The sequence below is a fragment of the Oryx dammah genome, unplaced genomic scaffold, assembly GCF_014754425.2.
Source record: "Oryx dammah isolate SB20612 unplaced genomic scaffold, SCBI_Odam_1.1 HiC_scaffold_26, whole genome shotgun sequence".
NCBI classification, from domain to species: Eukaryota; Metazoa; Chordata; class Mammalia; order Artiodactyla; family Bovidae; genus Oryx; species Oryx dammah.
In genome coordinates this window covers 1,253,832-1,275,044 of record NW_024070210.1, presented here as the reverse complement: position 1 = coordinate 1,275,044, position 21,213 = coordinate 1,253,832, and the positions used below count along the sequence as shown (strand labels likewise).

At 48.9% G+C, this 21,213-nt stretch overlaps 1 protein-coding gene across 1 annotated transcript in view; it reads right to left on the bottom strand.

Annotated features, from left to right (window-relative positions):
* NRDE2 (NRDE-2, necessary for RNA interference, domain containing) overlaps positions 1-21,213 on the bottom strand; it is a 46,621-nt gene that overhangs the window by 22,227 nt on the left and 3,181 nt on the right. The window contains exons 2-4 of the mRNA XM_040227467.1: positions 9,913-10,024; positions 8,304-8,537; positions 4,635-4,784 (exon numbers count right to left, since the gene is read on the bottom strand). Coding sequence (XP_040083401.1) covers positions 4,635-4,784; positions 8,304-8,537; positions 9,913-10,024 — 496 coding nt within the window. The remainder of the gene's footprint in view (positions 1-4,634; positions 4,785-8,303; positions 8,538-9,912; positions 10,025-21,213) is intronic.

Genomic DNA, 21,213 nt, shown 5'->3' with positions numbered 1-21,213 from the left:
GATGGTGACTGCAGCCATGAAATTAAAAGATGCTTACTCCTTGGAAGGAAAGTTATGACCAACCTAGACAGCATATTCAAAAGCAGGGACAGTACTTTGCCGACTAAGGTCCGTCTAGTCAAGGCTTTGGTTTTTCCAGTGGTCATGTATGGATGTGAGAGTTGGACTGTGAAGAAAGATGAGTGCCAAAGAATTGATGCTTTTGAACTGTGGTGTTGGAGAAGACTCTTGAGAGTCCCTTGGACTGCAAGGAGATCCAACCAGTCCATCCTAAAGGAGATCAGTCCTGGGTGTTCATTGGAAGGACTGATGCTGAAGCTGAAAGTCCAATACTTTGGCCACCTCATGCAAAGAGCTGACTCATTGGAAAAGACCCTGATGCTGGGAGGGATTGGGGGCAGGAAGAGAAGGGGACGACAGAGAATGAGACAGTTAGATGGCATCACCAACTCAATGAACATGAGTTTGGGTGAACTCCAGGAGTCGATGATGGATAGGGAGGCCTGGCCTGCTGCGATTCATAGGGTCGCAAAGAGTCAGACACGACTGAGCGACTAAACTGAAGTACTATTTTCACTAAAAGTCAACAGTGTTTTAGATATTCAAGCAATCTTTTAAAAAATGTTTGCTGAGTTTTCTGACTTTAAAACTGTATTTTGTAAAGGTGATTTTATAGCTTCCTCTTGTAGCAAACTCGGTGAAGATGACACAGGAGAAAAGAGAAGCCACCATTAAGCGTCAACACTCAGAGAATGTGCATATGTACTAAGTGCGTTCGTTTACATGCCCTGCTTTTAAATAGCTGATATACAGCTTCAGGCGTTTCTCCCTACTTTTAAGCATTTCTTCATAACATTAGTTTTAGGAACAACTATGTTTATTGACTTCAAACTGGCTCACTGGAAGTGTGCCATAATTTATTTAACCATTTCCCTATTGTTGGACATTTAGGTTCTACCCGATTTATCACTTATCACAAAATCTTAAATTACTGGACCAGACCTCGGATGTAATTTAATGCAACAGTTCCCCCAAATAATGGCATTTTCCCTATAAAATCCTTATCAAATAATCAGCTAGTCTTCACTTGAATAATTCCAGAGGTAGGGACAGCCATTTTGTTTGGAGGTTCAGTGAATGATATCAAATGTATCTATTATGAAATCAGATATAGGCACTTACGGGCTCCCCAGATGGCGCCAGTGGTGAAGGATCCACCTGGCGATGCAGGAGAGGCAAGCCGCGTGGGTTCCATCCCGGGGTCGGGAAGGTTCCCTGGAGGAGGGCATGGCGCCCACTCCAGTGCTCTTGCCTGGAAAACCCCATGGCCAGAGGAGCCTGGTGAGTTACAGTCCACAGGGTTGCAAAGGAGTCAGACAGGACTAGCAGCTAAGCACACACGTTGGGCATTTAGTCCCCAGAAGAAAAGAGAGAGAGAGAGAAAAGAGGCGAGAAAACAAGAGGGCAAGCTTGGGAAGAGAATGCGTCTGAATCAAGCACCCAATTCTGCCCTGAGCCCACTCAGCAGGTCTGGGTCCCGGAGCGAGCTGGGCTCCTTTCCTTTGGAGAATTCAGTTCACACAGGCCTTCTCAGAGTCTTGACTGCCTTGGTCCAAATTCCAGCTTCATTTACTAAGCTGGGTGACCGTAATCAAGTTTTAAAAAACAAACAAACTGTGCCTCAGTTTCCTCGTCTGCAAAACAGGGACTGTAACAGTAACTTATGTTGCAGAATTGCTAGGATGATCAAAAAAGTTTATATATGTAAGGGGCTAAGCCACACAGTAAGGACTAGATGAGTTTAAATTATCATTTCATACAACTTGGCTCCTAAACAAGAGCCAACTATTTCAGCTGGTGGATAGCCAAAGAAACAACAAACTCTTCCAAAAATGGCAAAAAAAAAAAAAAGAAAGAAAGAAAATAGCCGAACTTCCCCGACAGACAGTGTGGTAGTCTAGGGAACTTCCCGAAGGTAACCTGGACCTGCTCCACACTAACTTTAGAGCCTGCCCCCCGTTTACCACAACGCCTCAACATGCTGCATGCCATCGCTGGGGTGCTCAACTCTGAGGTCTGCTTTTATGGCGAGCCAAACTTCCACTCACCGGTCCTGGTGCCGCTTGCCAAGTTACACAGGATACTGCCAACCCACCTTCCCAAGGGCAGCAAAGCCTGCAGGACAGTGACCGTGTCCCCCGACACAGGCTGCGACCCACAGCCCTCACCCAGACCTCGCGTGACAGGGTTAGCCACGCGTCTGCTCACCGTCTTGTCAGTGCTCGTAGTTTGTGAGATCTCTCCTAACAAGTGTGAAAATTCAGGACCCGACACCGTATCCCCACCGTCCTGACCAGCTCAGCGTGCAGCGGGACCACCACCTTCCCAGATCTGGATACTGACAGCTGTACAGCAATTAATCTGAGCAAGACTCCCTGACTTGAGCTTTAGCACATTACCAGGAAATCGCACCAATGCTTACACCCTTTGGAGCCGTCTCTTTGCAGTTTAGATGAATGAAGCTGTCTCCAGTCACTCTCTTCCTCAGCTCTGGGCCATTCACTAGCAGAGGTTCAAGAGCCACTCTCTGTTACTATTGCTTCCTTTTTTTAATCTAGTACTGTGATAGTAAGCCTTTATCTTAGCACACCAATTTCTAATTCCATATCAAATATTTCTGATATTTGAGTGTGAGGCACAGTAGAAGTATTTCCAGTTTACAAATGAAGACACAGGGGCTCAGAAAGGTTAAGTCAACAGTCCCGTTTTTGGCACTAGGAACCCATCTCCTGGAAGACTTTTTATCCATCGATGGGAGGGATGGGTCAGCACTGAGGAGCAGCAGATGAAGCTGTGCTCACTCACCACTCACCTCCGGCTGTGTGGCGGGGTTCCCAACAGGGTACCAGTCGTCGACCCGGGAGCTGGGGACCCCTGGGTTAAGTGACTTGCCTGGGATTACGGTCCTAGTCAATGGCAAAGTCAGAAGGAGAACCAGCATCTTCTGTTTCCCAGCCTAGAAAATGTCCTACCATAGAACCCGTCTCTTCTTTGGGGATGGTGGAAGAGCACCAGAGAAGTACGGATGTAAATCCCAACTCTCTCACTTCCTGGTGTATGACCTTCCAATGATCCTTCATCCCTGAGATTCCTGGCCCTGGCTGGGTAAGATCAGAGCACCCTCCTTCTGGAGCAGCTGTGAGTCGGCAGGACGACTCCAGGGGGAAAGAAGTGCAAGCTGGTGCTGCCCACTCCATGCCTGCCAGCGTTTGCTGGGTCTCCCCACGGTGAGGCATGAAGGACCACAGAGGACTTCAGGGAGCGTTAACGTCACTCCAAAATACACAGGTGCACCGTGAGCGTGACGAACCCCGGCCATGAGGGTGCAGACCACATGCAGATACAAACAGGCAGCAAAAATGACCGATGTCAGCTCCTCATGAAGGGCATTGCAGCTGGCGCTGCCTATGTGGGGGCCACAAGGTCACGCTGAGAGACACCCTGATTAAAAGGCGGCGGGGCGGCAAAAGGATGGGGGCGAAAATCTACTCTAAAAGGCAATCAGCCCATGAAGAACGGTCACCAACTTCCAGGCCTCCTCTTGGCCGTATATGCCATGATTCTCTGCCTTCGGTTTCCATTACCAACGAGCTGTTTGGGAGTGAGAGACTGCTGGGGATTCAATTATTTTTGATTGCCAGATTAGAGAAAAGCTCCTCTTTTCTGAAAGCGCTCCCTTTCACCGAGTACGGCTGCTGTGCCTAGCCGTGCTGGTTTCTGCAGAGCTGGTTTCCGTTGCAGAGTGAGCTGCCTACCTGCATACATGCCCCGCCCTTCTCTGATCCCCGCCCTTCAGGCCGGCAGAGCGCGCTGAGCGGGGCTCTCTGTGCTGGACAGCGGGCTCGCCGCAGCTGCCTGCTCAGACTCAGCATCGACAGGGCACACGCGTCAGTCCAGTCTCCCGGTTCCTCCCCACCACCTGCTCCCCGTGGTGTCCATATGTCTGCTCTGTCTGTGTCTCCGTTTCGCAAATACCATCATCTATACTACTTTTTTCTCCATTCCACGTATATGCGTTAATACATGATAGAGAAAAAAGCTTAAACTCATTACTGAAGCAAATACCGTCACCTGTTTTTATGATTATCTGGTGACATATGCTGGAAACATTTTGAAAAAGTCATTATCATTTCATGTCGTTTTTAAAAATGGCATGCGTGGGGGGGCGGTTTGGAGAAATAAAAGGCTTTTATAACTTTTAAGAAAGGCATATAGATTAAACCAAATGGTTTATGGATAGTCACAATCAGTTCAAGGTATTTTTAGACTCATTCAGTCTACAGACATTCACTGAACACCTACCGTGCCACACGCTACACCAAGCACCACGGCTGAATAAGATTAATCCAACCTGGATCCTGATCTCCAGGTTTCAACTTTTACTTTACAGTGTGAGATTACTCACCTGCTACTGTGTATGCCTAAACAACTGAACAATGGATAAAGCGCAGCAGAGGCAAAAGTGGGGCGGCTGGGGGGACGCAGAGACAGAGCCTGAGCTGAGAGAGCTCAGAGCAGAGAGAAGCCCCCTCCCCACCAGGGGCGCCCGGAGAAACCCACCGCGACCCACACACCTGGCAACATCTCCTCGGTAAAGAGACTTGTACTCCCAGTTGGCAGGGTCCGGTTGCTTATCCATTCGGAAGGTTTCTCCCATCAGAGCCGGGATGTCCTCAAGCCAAACACAGTGACGGCCGGTATCCGCGGCGGCATGATTTCCTTGACTGTGGGACGGGGGAGAGTGAAGGAGAAAACGGGAGAGGAGCTTAGAAATACCCGTTACATACGTCCCGGCTCAGAAATACGAGAGGGACACGTCAGACCCACAGGGCCTCGCGCACAGCTCTGTGCAGACAGTGTGCCCCCGCCATAAAGACGGCCCGGCTCTGCTCTGGAGAACGCGTTACAGCAAAAGTGAAGACTGCCCTAAGTGGCACTTTACCAAGAAGAGAAGCCAGCTTATCCCTGAAACAAACGTGAGACATATAGACATCTTTAAAAAACAACAGCAATAATTCATTTGAATGATTATAGCTTGATTTTCAAACATATTTACACACCAGGTTTTTTCTGGAAAGGAAGGAAGAAGGAAAGGAAGGAGGGGAAATAAGGCCGCCCTTACTTTGCCTGATTTATCTGACAGAGCTTAGGTGATGCATTTCAACTGAAAACAGCAAAGCACAGCCACAGGTCTGAGTGCTTCAGCCTCTGGTGTCGCTCAGACGTGGCCTCAGTCTCCTTTTTACAGTCTGAGCTCTGCGCAGGCCGCTCTGCCTGTACGCACGGACCTTGACCATCCACTTCTTACAGAGAGTCCACTGTAAGAAAAGACCCGTATTTATCGCTTTGAACCAATTTGTGACGTGGCAGACTTTCAGCTCAAACCCAAAAGAACCAGTTCCCTCGGAGTCAACTAGGAGGAGGGGAAAGGTTTTTCTGGCACCTAACGTCTTTCTCCCTCTAAAGAAAATCGTTCACAATGCTGCTGACACAAGAGACTGCCCCAGGAGTCTCGACAGCCACTGCGTGCTGCTCCATCTTTGCTCTCTGGCTCTGCCCAGAGAGAAATCAGGATTCTCGAGGCTTCCAAATCATTTCTGGCTGGGAACGCAAGGGCATGGTATTCCAGGGATGCAAAGTAGCTACTCAATAAATACTTGCAGGATGATGCATCTCGGGTTAAAATACATGGTGAGTTTTAACTCATGCCCCTCCAGCACAACCGTGGAGGGTTTTCTGATGACAAAAACCAAGAGCAGCAGCTAAAGGGATAGAAAAAGATAGATGCATTCCAGAAAGAGATGGAAAGCCAGCTGGGGGTGGGAAGGGCTGGCTGCTGGCTGCTCTCACGGCTGGGGAGCAGCGAGCCCTTCACACCTCCCCACAGTCAGGTGCCACAGTCAGGAAGCAGGATGTGGTCTGGGCTGTGCACGCGGAAGGAAGTGCCACCACCCAGAGGTGAAGAGGAGCTCACCCTAGGAAACAGAGGTTATCAGAAGCTGTGGGGAGGCTGTCCCTGATGACCCTGGAATCAGAGTTCCACACAGGACACACGCCCCTCAACCGCCCCCAAGCCGCTTCCCTGACATCACGGGGAGACACTCACGACTCACTAATATCTTAGCCCCTTGCTATGTTGCCTTCCCAGGAAGAGACTGCACAAGTGAGCAGTAAGAACGAAAAAGACAAGGACAGCCCGCTCTGACCTTCATGGGAACGTTATACAAAATACCAACAGACTTGAAAATGCTGTCTGGATCACACAGTTGCCAAGAGGCTCTAAAGATCCCTTCTGATGTGGTTAGGCACAGGCTGAAAATAACTATCTTTCAAATTTCTTATGGTTGCTTCTGTACAGTTTCAGGAAATCCTTTAAAACTCATTTTCCTCAGTCATAAAAAGAAAAAAAAAGACAAATAGTTAAAGATGAGTCTTTGGAACACACAGCAACTAATGTATTTTGCTTTGAAGATGTACTAAAAAGCAAGACGGTCAGTGATATATTCACTCACTCATTCACACGAACAAAAATGTACTTGAGTGTTTACTACGCAGCGGCCCTGTGCCAATTGCAGTGCGGGCTCGACGGCGGGCTGGGGGCGGGGCGGCGGGGGCTCCACGGCGGGCTCCATGGTAGGCCGGGGGGGAGTGGTTTCTGTCCTTGTGCTGTTGCTGCTGTTTAGCCGCTCCGTTGTGTCTGACTCTTTGTGACCCCGTGGACTGTAGCCCACCAGGCTCCTCTGTCCATGGGATTCTCCAGGCAAGAACACTGGAGTGGGTTGCCATTCCCTCCTCCAGGGGATCTTCCTGACCAGGGATCAAACCTGCCTCTCCTGCATTGTGGGCAGATTCTTGACCACTGAGCCCCCAGGGAAGCCCTGCTGCCCCCAAAAATCCAGCCCGATTGGGAGCCTTGTTGCTGGACTCCTTCATCTCTTCTTCTCTAGGGTTACGGGGGCAGCACCCAGACACAGAGTGGGCTAAATAAACACGGCCCCTCTGAGCCCGAGGCCTGCAGTGTTCTTCAACGCGGATCTGACGACAGAGCACCCTAGAAGGCACGATGTTTGTGTCTCTGATGGAAACCACAGACCAGATTCCAGACTCGCTCCAACCAGAGCTCTCACTGACATCATGGGGATGTCTAAGCACAGAGCAAGAACAGATAATCCCCAAAGAGCTGCAAAAACCTTAACAGCACTAAATATTTTCAAGTATGCCTTGGGTAGGACTTAACATTTTCTCTCATCTAGACCACATGAACAAAGAAAAGAAAAAGCAAGGCAGATGAGGAATAATTCAAGCAGCTTCACCACAGGCCCCCTGTCTTATGTGTGGGCAAAGTGCCCCTCGCGCAGGGGGACGCTAGCCTAAGCAGAGAAGAAAAGCTGTGATGGGGGCTGTCTGCAGCACGCCTCGCACGCTGTGCTCAGGGGAGACGGCAGCGAGAAAGGCAGGGAGGAAAAAGGCCCCACGGGGAGGAAGCCGGGCAGTCGGGGGCCACCCCGCACCTGCAACACAGTGGTTCTAAACAAACCTGAGAGGACAAAAGCCATGATTCCTTCTAGGGCTCTGCCCACCTCAGCCAGAGAGAGTGAGCGTCTGGTGAACACACAGGGGTTGCTTTTACACTCCTTTCCATGCCATCTATCTCGGGATACTGGACAGCTCCCCGTGCGGTCCAGCAGGGCCCTGCTGCCTGTCCCCCACACAACAGCGCCCGCCTGCTGACCTCCCTCCCCATCCGCCCCGCCTTCACCGCCCGCGCGGCCGCCCTGAGTGTCCTCTGTGTCTGCAGATGGCGTTTTGACGTGAGTGACTGACAGAAAGGTGTATCCAGAAAGAGAAAGCTGAGACAAGTTTCTTACTCTTTATAAAAGCATAAAACTAAGTAGTCAAGCGGCCCATACGCCCACTGTGAGGCTTATCTGTCACCTTTCAAAAATCCTGTAGGCTTTTTGTCTGAATCAGATTTTGACACAATCATTGCTGCGCCCAGATAACATTTCTCAAATAAAATCACGGCCCTATTTTTTTAATGAAAGTTTTCTTTTTCTTCCTTTTCTTTTGCTGGCCTAATGACACAGCTCCTTCTGGGTTTTTCCCACCTTTACTGAGAAATGCGCTCACTCATCCTGACTGCGTGGCTAAGCCACTGTTCACATGTCTCACTTGTGGCAACAGTGAGGGGAGAAAAATTCAAGATTTGAAAAACCATAGACATTTGAGAACAGAAAACCTACTTCAGTTTCTCTGATTCCCTTTTACTGTCTCTGACGCTGCTGGAAGGTCTGTCCTTTTCAGAATCAGTGTCTGACTCAGACCCACTGCTACTTGACGGCCCACGTTTTCTCTTGGTTTTCTTGTGGCGCGGAAGCTTCCTTTTCTTCTTTTTCTCTTTCTTCTTTTTTCTGCTTGTTTCTCTGGGCTTTCTGTTAGTGTCACTTTCAGCTGAAGCCTCTGATTTCAGAGGACTCCTGTTTGGGAAGGTCAATGTTAGAATTATTTTCAAAAGAGAATTAGGGAAATAATATGCAAATAAGTATGCAAGTCAACAAACATGCAGAAGGCGATTCTCTAATCACCCACACAGGCTTCCTATCTGCTCAGACATCATACAGTACCTTCCTGGCTTATACCTTGGAGATTTAAAAGCTGGCTTACAAATTTACCTTCAAGATTTAAGAGTTGGACCTAAAATGACATTGGCTGAAGAGACTCTAATCTTCATAGCTCCTAACCTACGTTTTCATGGCTGTATATTCTTAAATTAATCTAGCAGTTATCAGACACAGTATTTAAAAATCTCTAAAAGGTTTATTTTCAGTCCTATATATTATGCCAGGATGTCCTTAATGCCAAGAAAAGGAAAAGGAAAAAAACAGTGGGTTTAATGCTGGTCCTTGTTTTTGAAAGTTAGAATGCGCTCTTTCTCATTACTCCTCTCTGTGTGAACTGGTCTCAATTTCAAAGGCTTCCCATCCTTTTACGGTACATCATATTAATGAGACCGTTTGGTCTGTATTGGTGAGAAAGCTCATTTCTCAATCCAGTGATCTGTAACAAAATCCTTTCAAAGCTGGTAGAGATGTGTGCCACTTTGCTTTCTCCGAAGTTTCCATGAGATTTTTATTCTATGTTATTACAAAACCTCCTATTTTTGCATGCAACTTCTATCTTTATGCACTAAGGAAATACCTGAAATACAATATTCTAAAGGCCACTAACGAGGTTAATAAAGTTACTTAAGGTCACAGTGGCGCCATCTCCCTCACGGCCTCATCACTGGCAGTGACTGTGTCGTGGACTCGCCACTGCAACACAAAGGGGAGGAAAGGCTGGTCTGTAAAGAGCGAGGGAAGCGAGGCCAGTGAGGACGCCTCAGCGCGCCTGGCGAAAGAGCGAGCTCTCATCACCCTTTCATCCCAGGGCTTTCTAAGGGCCACTACTCAAGCCAAGCTACAGACGGCCCACTGACAAAGGCGAACAATCCGCCTATCGAAGCCGCCGTGGGCTCCCCAGTGGCTCAGGGGTGAAGGATCTGCCCACCGACGCAGGAGACACGGGTTCGATCGCTGGTCCGTCGGCGAAGATCCCACTGCCATGGATCAACTAAGCCCATGGGCCACAACCCCCGAGCCCACGCTCCAGAGCCGGGAGATGTGACCCCCGAGCCCATGGGCCCACGGCCGCTGCTGCACAACCAGAGAGGCCACCGCAGTGAGCTGCAGGCACCGTCCCGGGAGAGCGGCTCCCGCCCTCCCCAACTAGAGAAGCCTGCAGAGTAATGAGACCCAGCGCAGCCGCAGGCAGAACAGGAATAAATGAAACCGTTAGACAGACAGAAGCTACCTCGTCAGTGGTGGCCCTCCAGAAACAGGCGCTGCGGAGGCCTCCTGAGTTTGTCGGCTCAGAGACGTTGTGGCTCCGATACAGAAGCTTGGGTTGCTCAGCCAGTCTAATTCTGCACACGGGCAAAGCGGGAAGAGGAGAGAGATCAGTCCAACGGGCCTTCTCACGCTGGGAATCTGTCTTACCAGCCGACATCCTGATTCACAACCCACGTAAGCCAGACATTCTGAACAGTCCACAGAGACTGAAGGGAACCCATGGAATTCTTACTTCACAGGGCATGGGGCTTTAATGCACTCTGAAATATTTAAGACTGGAATCCTCTTGTGATATCAGGCTGCGGCTTAAGCAAAAGCCACGTAACAAGTGTGGCTTAAAATGCAACGAGACTGCACGTATTCCATCCACACACTAATGAACATAAACCTCCCAAAGACTTAGGCTTTCCTGATGCAAAATTTGATTTAGACAATTCTGAAAAGTTTAAAAAAAAAAAGGCCATGCATAAAAACTTACCATACTTAACGGTATTACAGAAGACTCAGGTATGTTTATTTTAAAAAAAATTACAATGTTCTATCCTAGTATAGGTTACTTTGACCTGTTATACACTAACTTTGGACTTCCCAGGTAGCTCAATGGTAAAGAATCCACCTGCCAAGGCAGGAGACGTGGGTTCAACCTCTGGGTCGGGAATATTCCCTGGAACAGGAAATGGCAGCCCACTCCAGTATTCTTGCCTTTGAAATCCCTTGAGCAGAGGAGCCTTGCAGGTCGCAGTCCATGGGCACACAAAAAAGTTGGACATAACTCAGCAACTGAACAATAATCTTAGTAGAGTAACGCAACATAAGCTTTCCCTTATAACAGTACTCAGCAAAAACAAAAATGGAAGGTGTCAACTTTTTAAATGAATGCTAAAATTATACAAGATATGAAGAATGATTCTCTCTGGGCGGTGAGGTTAAATGCCCGAGAACATTCCTTCCTGCTTATCCATTCGTTTCTGACTCTTCTACAATTTACAATTTCTAAATTACCTATCTTCTAACCTTTAGCAGTCTTGGCTGGGAAGGAGAAACGTGTGGTGGCAGCAAGGCGGCCCATGGAGGGCAGGGACCTCGTCCCACTGTTTGGGAGCCAGGACATAACCCCACGCTCAGGAGATAAAGAACGCACGAAGCAGCGGCGGTGGGAGCGAGCAGGGTGAGTCGGCCTGTGTGACAGCTGCACGCCGTTCAAAGTGCACCAGTCAGTGGCCTCAGTGCATCCAGAATCCCCCACCCGCACCGCACGTTTAGAACGGCTCCACCCTCCCCAAGAAAGCTCCGCCCGCCTGTGGTCACTCTCCAGCACCCGCCTCCCGCTCTCCCACACCAGCCCCCACGAGCCCTAAGCAAGCACTGATCTACTTGCTACAGATTTGCCTCTTTTGAATATTTTACTATAAACAAGATCATTCAATGCATGTTCTTTTGTAACTGGCTTCGTTCACTTGATGTAATGTTTCCAAGGTTCATCTGTGCTGATTGCAGCATGTATCAGAATTTCACTCCATTTTATTGCAGAATAATCTCATTGGAAAGGACCTTGATGCTTAGAAAGATTGGAGGCGAGAGGAGAAGGGGGCAGCAGAGGATGAGATGGCTGGATGGCATCACCAGTTCAGTGGACATGAGTTTGCGCAAGCTCCAGGAGATAGTGAAGGACAGGGACACCTGGCGTGCTGCAGGTCATGGGGTTGCAAAGAGCTGAACACGACTCAGGACTGAACAACAAGGATAATTTTAGTTGATGGATATCCATCTTCAGCTGGGGGACATCTTATCCACTGTCAGTTGAGGGACACTTGGGCTGCTTCCACTTTTTGGCTGCTGTAACAAACCCTGCTATTAAGCATTCAGGCACCGGTTTTTATGTGGACACATGTCTTCCGTCATCTTGGGCAGCCATCTAGAAGCAGAGCTGCTGGGTCCTATCGGAACCCGTGTTCAGCACGTTGAGGAGCTGCCAGACTGCTTTCCGCACTGGCCGCACATTATATGCTCAGGTGAGCAAGGCATGTATGAGGCTTCCACTTTCTCCGAGTCGCTGCCAGCTCACTCCTGCCCTCCGGGTCCCAGCCGTCCTGCTGTGCGCGCTGTTTTCTCACAGTGATTGTGATTCCCATCTCCCTGCTGACTCACAGTGGTGAGAACCTTTTCATGCATTCGTTGGCCCTCCGTAATTCAGGAGAAACAGCTATTCAAACCTTTGGCCCATTCTTTAATTGGGATGTGTTTTTACTATTGAGTTGTAAGACTTCTTTATACATTCTGTATTCTAGTCCTTGATGCTACGTGTATTGTAGTGAGAAGGGGATACTGGAATGCACGTCCCGACGTTTCACTCGCTGCTGTATCCCCAGCACTGAGACCGATGCCTGGCACACATCAGTAGGAGTTTAATAAATATCTGTGGAAAAGAGGGGGTGGAGGAAGGAAGGAAAGCTCCTGAAGAGAAAAGAGAAACAGCACAGGAAAAAAAGGAAAGAAGAGAAGGAATCTAGCTCGGAGGGCCTGACTGCAGGCCAAGCAACAGATGAAGCAACTTACATATTTTAATCCTCACAACACCCCTCTGCAGGTGGAACCACTATCTCCACTGCACAGGAGAGGACACTCAAGGCATGGAGTAAGCGGTGCGGCCTGACCGAAGGGGCGCTGAGACTGCTGCTCACGCGGGCGTTCCTCTGCTGTCTCCTTTCTCCTTCTCTGCTGGTTCCCTTCCCTTGGGCCTGATTTCTGGCAAGAGGGATGTGAAACCAGTTCCTGTCGCTCCACAATAACTGGATGCTACCACAGTGAAGGACAGGGGAGCCTGGCACACTGCGGTCCATGGAGTCGCAAAGGGTCAGACACGGCTGAGCAGAAAGCAGTCCATGGAGTCGCAAAGGGTCAGACACGGCTGAGCAGAAACAACAATCAGGAACGAAGGAAAAGTGGGGGAAGACGGAGCAAACAATGTGCAAGCAGAGGCGCGCTCAGAGTCCGTTAGATCCCTCCAGAAACACTCAGACGGTGGAAGCAGCCTGGAGAAAAGCAAAGGCGCAAGAGACGCAAAGCACGCTCCCTCCAGAGCCCTTCAGCAGGCATTAAGAGAGCTTTTCAGAAGAACGACCACCCACTCCAGGACTCTCGCCTGGAAAATCCCATGGGCAGAGGAGCCCGGGGGAGGGGGGGCCCTGGAGTCCATGGGGTCACAGAGTCGGACACGACTGAGCGACTGAGCTCAAGGATACATCTAAGGCTTTGCCATATGGGGCCACTGTGCAGAGGAAAAACGTAGTCTATAAAGAACTAGAACTCTTGGGTTTCAGACTCGAATCATCGTTGACCCTCTGAGTGACCTTCATCTCAATCAAATGACCTTTTGTAGGAAAAAAGCGTATTTTGACCTGATAAGAAGTCGCTGTTTCCTCGTGTGGGCGGCCGGGCAGCTAGCGTATGAGCAGTGAACACACGTGGAATATTTAATATTCACTGGATGTCAGGCCTGGAAAATTGGGGAGATCACCTAGTCCAGAAATGTTCACACTGTTTACCAAGGAACTCACTGTTGAAACGCAGTCTTTCAAAGAAGTCCAAGATGCAGGAGAGAAGCAGCAGGGTGCTGCTGCCGAGGGCTCCCGGGGAGCAGGGCCTTGATACCCCGCCCTCTTCTACAGATCAGCAGAGGCCCAGGGGAGGCGAGTCACACACACCCCGAGCCTGGGCCTCAACCCTCCACCCAGCCCCTCCTGACCGCGCCACGGCTAACTCTTTGCCTCCTCAACAAAGGCGCTGTTTCTCCTAGGTCTCCTTGCAGATGGCACAGCCGGCTATTATGGCAATCCTCCTCTTGTAATCTCGCTATCTGCATGTCAAGCCTTCCAATCAGATCCTAAGCCACAGGCCAACAGCTCAGATCTTCACAGGGACCAGATGAGTAGGTTACTGTGACACCATCGAGAGTGGCAACAGAGAAAAAGAAAATGACAAACGAAAATACTCTGCCAGCCAAGCAACTACAGCGACTGCTCTGCAACTCTTGCTGCCAAGGCTCCAGCTTGCCTCCACTCCTCCCACTTCCTCCCAAACCAAGAGCAACGGGGACAGGAGCCACGCCCGCTCACGCCCGCATTCTCCACTCCAGGCACCGGGCCTCGGGACAAAGCAGTTGGAGCCAATAAGTATTCATTGAATAAATAAAACGAATGAGGATCCGACTCATATCTCTGCATCCTCGCACGCCAGCACCTGATTTGCAGAACTGAAAGACTCTGAGATGGTCAAAAGAATGCCATTATCTAGGTATAAAGCTCGACTTTATAGTTTTTCTGGTCTTCACTGTACATGCAGATTTAATCATTAAAGAACGGAATACCTACTGCGTGTACAGGCACAGTTCCAGGCTTTGGAGGCACAGTGGTAAACAAGTCCCTGCTCTCCTGGTGCTTATGTTTAATCCTAACACTTCACATGATAAATTTGCGTTGTTAAATTTTAATTACACAGAATCCTAGAAAGCTATCTGAGATCAAAAGATAATTAAAAATCAGATTGCAAAGTCCTTTTCTATATTTACTTACATCCTCAAATAATTTACAAATGCCGATTATGTATTTAGATAATTGGGCTAATACCAAGCAGGATGTAATGTTTCAGAGAAGACTGGCAGGATACCACCAGGGTTTAAGACAGAAAAGCTGACTGGCTGATAAACCTTTTGTCCCTGCAGTTAAGTAAATCACAGGTTGAGACTTACCTGGAAGTTACCGCCCTGCTATACCCATACATGTATCTAAGAAAGGAAGAAGGGGAAAGTGCCAGGCAGAAAAACAGCTTTAGACCTGCCGCCTAACAAAGCCAGGCAGGAACCGGAAGAGCCACATTATCTGAGACTTTACACAAAATAATATGAATCATCATGAATGCTTCAAGTGCAAAGCTTCTTGTGATCTGAATAAGTTGCTTTGAACTTTATATAAGTTTCTTATATAATTTTATTTCTCCATCACTAGGGGAAATGCTTTGATTCAATTCCATTATAGATAGAATAGATAGAGGAGGCTTCCCTGGTAGCTCAGACAGTAAAGAATCTGCCTCCAATACAGGAGACACAGGTTTGACCCCTGGCTTGGGAAAATCCCCTGGAGAAGGAAATGGCAACCCACTCCAGTGTTCTTGCTGGGAAATCCCATTGACAGAGAAGCCTGGAGAGCTACAGTCCACAGGGTCACAAAGAGTTGGACGTGACTAAAGCAACTAACACATATAGATAAAGGAAAGAAGGAATTGTCACAGACAGATTTAAACTTTAGACACAGATGTTGAATCACGACTGGATAAAACACCCTTGCTCTGCAGCCATTTCTCATCGTGTGATGGGTATCCTCCGCTTTTCTACAGTTCACTTTACGCCACTTTTTTTCCCCAAAAGGCCTACATGAGTACCTATTTTCGCTAACCTAAAGAAATCCAAAGAGGATTTTAGTGCTTACAGGAAAAAAAAAAAAAGGCAAAAAGCAAAAGGAGCATTCCACATTCGTGCTGCAGCGAGCACCCTAGGCAGACAGGGGCCCCGCCACACTCGCTCCCCAGGAACCAGGATCCGCAGCTCAGCACCAAGCCGCCAGAGTGTGGAACCGCCTCTGCTTTATCCGGATTTGCTCTGTGCATCCCTCAGCAAGGGGCGTCCTAAGGTAACTGTTTCTCCACTTAGGGGAGGTATGACAGGAAAGCTCTACCTTCCAGGAGAGGAGACTGGTGTAACATAGGAACACCGACTGTTCCCATGAACAGAGGCGAGCACCACCCTCCAGGGACGCTAATTCCAAAGGACTCCAGGGCTCTATAACACGTGCGTTAGGGAAGGGCGCTGCTCCTTCAAAGAACAGGGCGCCAAGCTCTCCGTCCGGCTCCTGACAGAGTCTAAGAGTGCAAGTTTTCACGCAGAAAGCACCTGGACACATGGCTAAGAACTGCACGGAAGACAGTGAGTACAGAGGACCTCCGCAAGGCCAGCCTTCCCACAGAGTTAACATGCTTCGAAGAGACCCCGGGACCCAGAGGGAAACTGTGAACGACCAAGCCCCAGCACCGCACTATCACAGCGCGGTTCACAGTACACTTTCTGGTATCGGAAGGACCCGTGTTCAGACACCGGCTTCCTCGTCTACCCGCTGTGCAACTCTGAACGAAACACTAAGCCCTCGTCTCTCCCAGCCTCCCCTTTCATCAGCACGTCTTCACCGAGAGCCAGCCACTGTTCTGAGTTCTGGAGATGTTCAGGGAGCAGGACATGCCCAGGATGGCCCTCAGGGGCCTGACGCAGGCCACTCGGTCACGGGCAGCGAGACGCAGGCCGGGAAAGAGGACGGCCACAGGGAGAGCGGCAGCACAGGTGGGCTCCCTAGTGCAGAGGAGGCAGGGCGAGAGAGAGCTGCCCGCGGGGACAGCTCGTAAGGCCGGACGGCGAGCGGACAGCAGGCCCGCGTGCTCCCAGGGGGGTCAAGGCAGGGCGGGCGGTGTGTACAGAGGCCTGAAAGGGAGAAGGCGTGACTGCCACGCAGGAGGCGCTGTCACGGCTGAACCTCCGCCAGTGAGAGGAAGCAGGAGCGAAGTGGAGCCAGAGAGGCTCAGCGGCCTTGAAAGGCCGTGATGGTGTCTGCGTTTCCCAGAGAGCAACAGAAGCAGACCTATGGTTCAGAAGCTCAGCAGCAAAGAGGCTTGTTTATGGGAACACAGGCTTCATCTCCGTCAACGCTCAGGCCCACTTTGATCCTGGCACAGGTGTGGTGGAGTAGGCCTGGGGCTCCTCGAGTGAGAAGCCAGAGACAGCAGGGAGCTTTAAATGTTGTGTGTTGTGGTTTTTTAGTTCTGAAATTAAAATATGCAAAATTAAAAAAAAATAATAAAAGAGTCCATGATTTTGAAGCTAGACTGCTTGAGCCCAAGTCAAAGCCCAAATCCTGGCTCTGTGTTTCTGCTTCCTTCTCCTGAAGAATGCTGACGATAGTACTGACTCCATAGAGTCGTTGTGAGGATTCAATGACTTCATACGTATTTGTAAACATTTAGACTAGTGAATCGCATATAGTTTACTTATCAAAGTGTACTTGATTTAAAATGTGCTGATTTGTGTTGTACAGCAAAGTAACTCCATTATACACACGTGTGTGAAGTCGCTTCAGTTGCTCTTCGTGACCCTACGGACTGCAGCCTGCCAGGCTCCTCAATGCATGGGATTCTCCAGGCAAGAAGACCGGACTGACTTGCCAAGGCCTTCTCCAGGGGGTCTTCCTGGCCCAGGGACTGAGCCCACGCCTCCTAAGTCTCCTGCCGCGGCCGGCAGGTTCTTTGCCGCTAGCCATCTGGGAAGGCCACATTATGCGCCTTCTACTTGACACCCTTCTCCATTACAGTTTCCCCAGGGTTCTGAACCCAGTCCCTGTGCCGCTCCGGGGACCTTGCGGTTTATCCACTCTACACACAACAGTCTGTATCTACTAACCGCACATGCCCAGCCCACCCGCCCCCAGCCCCTTCCCCTGCGGCACCACGCGTTTGTTCTCTACCCCCGAGTCTCTCTGTATCTCACAGACAGGCTCGTCTGTGCCATCGTTCAGACTCCACGTCAGTGACGCCACGTGGTGTCTGTCCATCGCTGGCACCACGGCGTTCTCTCGCCCTGGCTGAGCAGCACCCCGCTTGCGTCTGTGCCTCCCTCCCTTGGCCCTTCACCTGCTGACGAGCAGCCAGGCTGTCTCTGCATCTCGGCTACTGTAAACAGTGCTGAAACGAACACTGGGGCACAGCTATCTTTTCAGAGTACTGTCTTCTCCAGATACATGCCTGCGAGTGGGGTCGCTGCGTCCTATGGGAGCTCTGTTTTTAGTTTTTAAGGAACATCCACAGTGTTCCCCATAGTGGCTCACAAACGTACATTCCCACCTGCAGAGTAGGAGGGTTCCCTTTTCTCCACGCCCTCTCCAGCATTTGTTATCTGTAGACTTTTTGATGATGGCTATTCTGACCCATTTGACTTGGTACCTAATTGTAATTTTGGTTTGCTTTTCTCTAATAATTAGCAATGCTGAGATCTCTTCATGGTGCCTACTGCCCATCAGTATGTCTTCTTTAGAGAAGCGTCTTAGGCCTTCTGGCCACTTTTCTCCGGGTCCTTTAGCGTCTGTTGCTGAATGGATATGAGCTATTTGTATATTTTGGAAATTAAGCCATCGTCAGCTGTGTCATTTGCAATTATTTTCTTTTATTCTGTGGTCTTTTTCCTTTTGTCTATGGTTTCCTTTGCTGTGCAAAAGCCTGTAAGTTTAATTAGGCCCCATCTGTTTTCTCTTTATTTCTATTGCCCCAGGAGACTGCCTAAGAAAACACTGGTAGCATTTATGTTAGAGGAGGCTTCCCTGACGACTCAGCTGGTAAAGAATCCGCCTGCAAAGCTGGAGGCCCCGGTTCGATTCCTGGGCCGGGAAGATCCGCTGGAGAAGGGACAGGCTACCCACTCCAGTATTTTTGGGCTTCTCTTGTGGCTCAGCTGGTAAAGAATCCGCCTGCAATGCAGGAGACCCAGGTTCAATCCCTGGGTTGGGAAGACCCCCTGGAGAAGGGAAAACACTAATCACTCCAGTATTCTGGCCTGGAGAATTCCACAGACTGTATAGTCCCTAGGGTTGCAAAGAGTCGGACATGACTGAGCGACTTATACTTTCACGTCAGAAACACATGAACTTCCCAGGTGGCTCAGTGGGTAAAGAATCTGCCTGCAATGCAGGAGAGCCAAGTTCAACCCTTGGGTAGGGAAGATCCTCTGGAGAAGGAAATGGCAGGCCACTCCAGTATTCTTGCCTAGAGAACCCCATGGACAGAGGAGCCTGCCAGACTAAAGCCTGTTGGGTTGCAGAGTTGGACACAACTGAGCGACCAAGTGCAAGAGCACGGTCTCATTCATTCATTCATAAGCCTCATCTCTTTCATCCCAACTCTGTCCAGATGTCTGACTCCCAAGCAACAATGTTTTATTAGAGTAGACAGTCCCCATCAACCTGATGATGCAGAAAGGAAAGCTCAGGACCTGGAAGGATCACACCCTTTGGGCTCTCTGCTGCTCCTAACACAAGGGAGGCGCTGGACACCTGTTTGTTGAGAGAATGAATTCTGCTGAACTCAGCCTCCCCAAAACGCTTACTGACTATGATGCCTACTTTAATCCTGGCTTAACTCCTAACAGAACTGAGAGAGTGGAGGACACAGCCTCTCTCACTAGCTTTGGTACTGCTGCCCAGGAGTTGTGGTGTTTTTGTTTTTTTTTTAATTAAAACTGCACACATCAGTACTAACACCATCTTACATTTTCATAACACTTTACAGCATAAGGCCCAAAATACAGTACTTCTGTTTTTAACAGCAAAACACCAGAAACAGTTCTAATGTCCTTAAGAGGGACAAACAGAATAAAGTCAGTGACATTCACTTGGTGGAGCACTAGGTACCAGCCAAAAGAACAGAAAGATTTATACACTCCAGTGGAGAGCGATCTCTGGGATTTAAGGTAAAATGCAGAATACTCTGCAGTTTAGAAACAGAAGTGGGGGGTGGGGATAAACTTGGGACTTGGCATTAACAGATACATACTATATATAAAATAGAGAAACATCGAGAACCTACTGTACAGCACAGAGAACCATATTCTGTAGAAACTTGTAATGGGAAAAATCTGGAAAAGAATATATATATAGCTGGATCACCCTGCTGTACACCTCAAACACGGTAAATCAACTATACTTTTAAGAAGAAAAGGAAGGGAAATGTAGTTGCTCATATTAAGGATTAAAAAAAAAAAAATGGAAGGACGCCACTGACTAATAAAAGTTCTACCCGGTAGGAGAAGGTTGGAGAACAGAGATGGAAGTTTTTTGGGTGAAAGACGCATGGGCAGCTTCCTAACGGATGTAACAGGCTGTCCAGGAGCCCACTGGTCCATCTTAACCACTAAGGGAAAGGGAACTAGGCAGCTCAGCCTCCCGATTTGGATCAACGGCAAGTGCAGAGCAAACCCAGTAAGGTATTTTCAAACGGAACCTAGCTCTCTAGATCTAACTACCAGCTTACAAGAAATTCTACTGTTCATAGGGTTCCCAAGGCAAGAGTATTGAAGTGGTTTGCCATTCTCTTCTCCACATTTTGTCAGAACTCTCCACCATGACCCGTCCATCTTGGCAGCCCTACACAGCATGGCTCATAGCTTCACTGAGTTAGACAAGGCCATGGTCCATGTGATCAGATTGGTTAGTTTTCTGTGATTGTGGTTTTCAGTCTGTCTACCCTCTGATGGAGAAGGATAAGAGGCTTATGGAAGCTTCCTGATGGGAGAGACTGAGGCCTTGTTCTGATGGGCTGGGTCATGCTCAGTAAATCTTTAATCCAATTTTCTGTTGATGGGTGGGGCTGTGTTCCCTCCCTGTTATTTCAGATAAGACACTGAAAGGTGAACTCCCCAATTCGGTAGGTGCCCAATATGCTACTGGAGATCAGTGGGGAAATAACTCCAGAAAGAATGAAGAGCCAAAGCAATAACATTCAGTTGTGGATGTGACTGGTGACGGAAGTAAAGTCCGATGCTGTAAAGAGGAATACTGCATAGGAACCTGGAATGTCAGGTCCATGAATCAAGGCAAATTGGAAGTGGTCAAACAGGAGATGGCAAGCGTGAATGTCGACACTTTAGAAATCAGTGAACTAAAATGGACTGCAATGGGTTAAATAGTAGACAGTAATGTCTCTACTACTGCGGGCAGGAATCCCTCAGAAGAAATGGAGCAGCCATCATGGTCAACAAGAGAGTCCGAAATGCAGCACTTGGATGCAATCTCAAAAACGACAGAATGATCTCTGTTGTTTCTAAGACAAACCATTCAATAGCACAGTAATCCAAGTCTATGCCCCAACCAGTAACGCTGAAGAAGCTGAAGTTGAACAGTTCTAGGAAGACCTACAAGACCTTCTAGAAGTAACACCCAAAAAACATGTTCATTATAGGGGACCGGAACGCAAAAGTAGGAAGTCAAGAAACACCTGGAGTAACAGACAAATTTGGCCTTGGAGTATAGAATCAAGCAGGACAAAGGCTAATAGAGTTCTGCCAAGAGAAAGCACTGGTCATAGCAAACACCCTCTTCCAACAACACAAGAGAAGACTCTACACATGGACAACACCAGATGGTCAATACCAAAATCAGACTGATTATATTCTTTGCAGCCA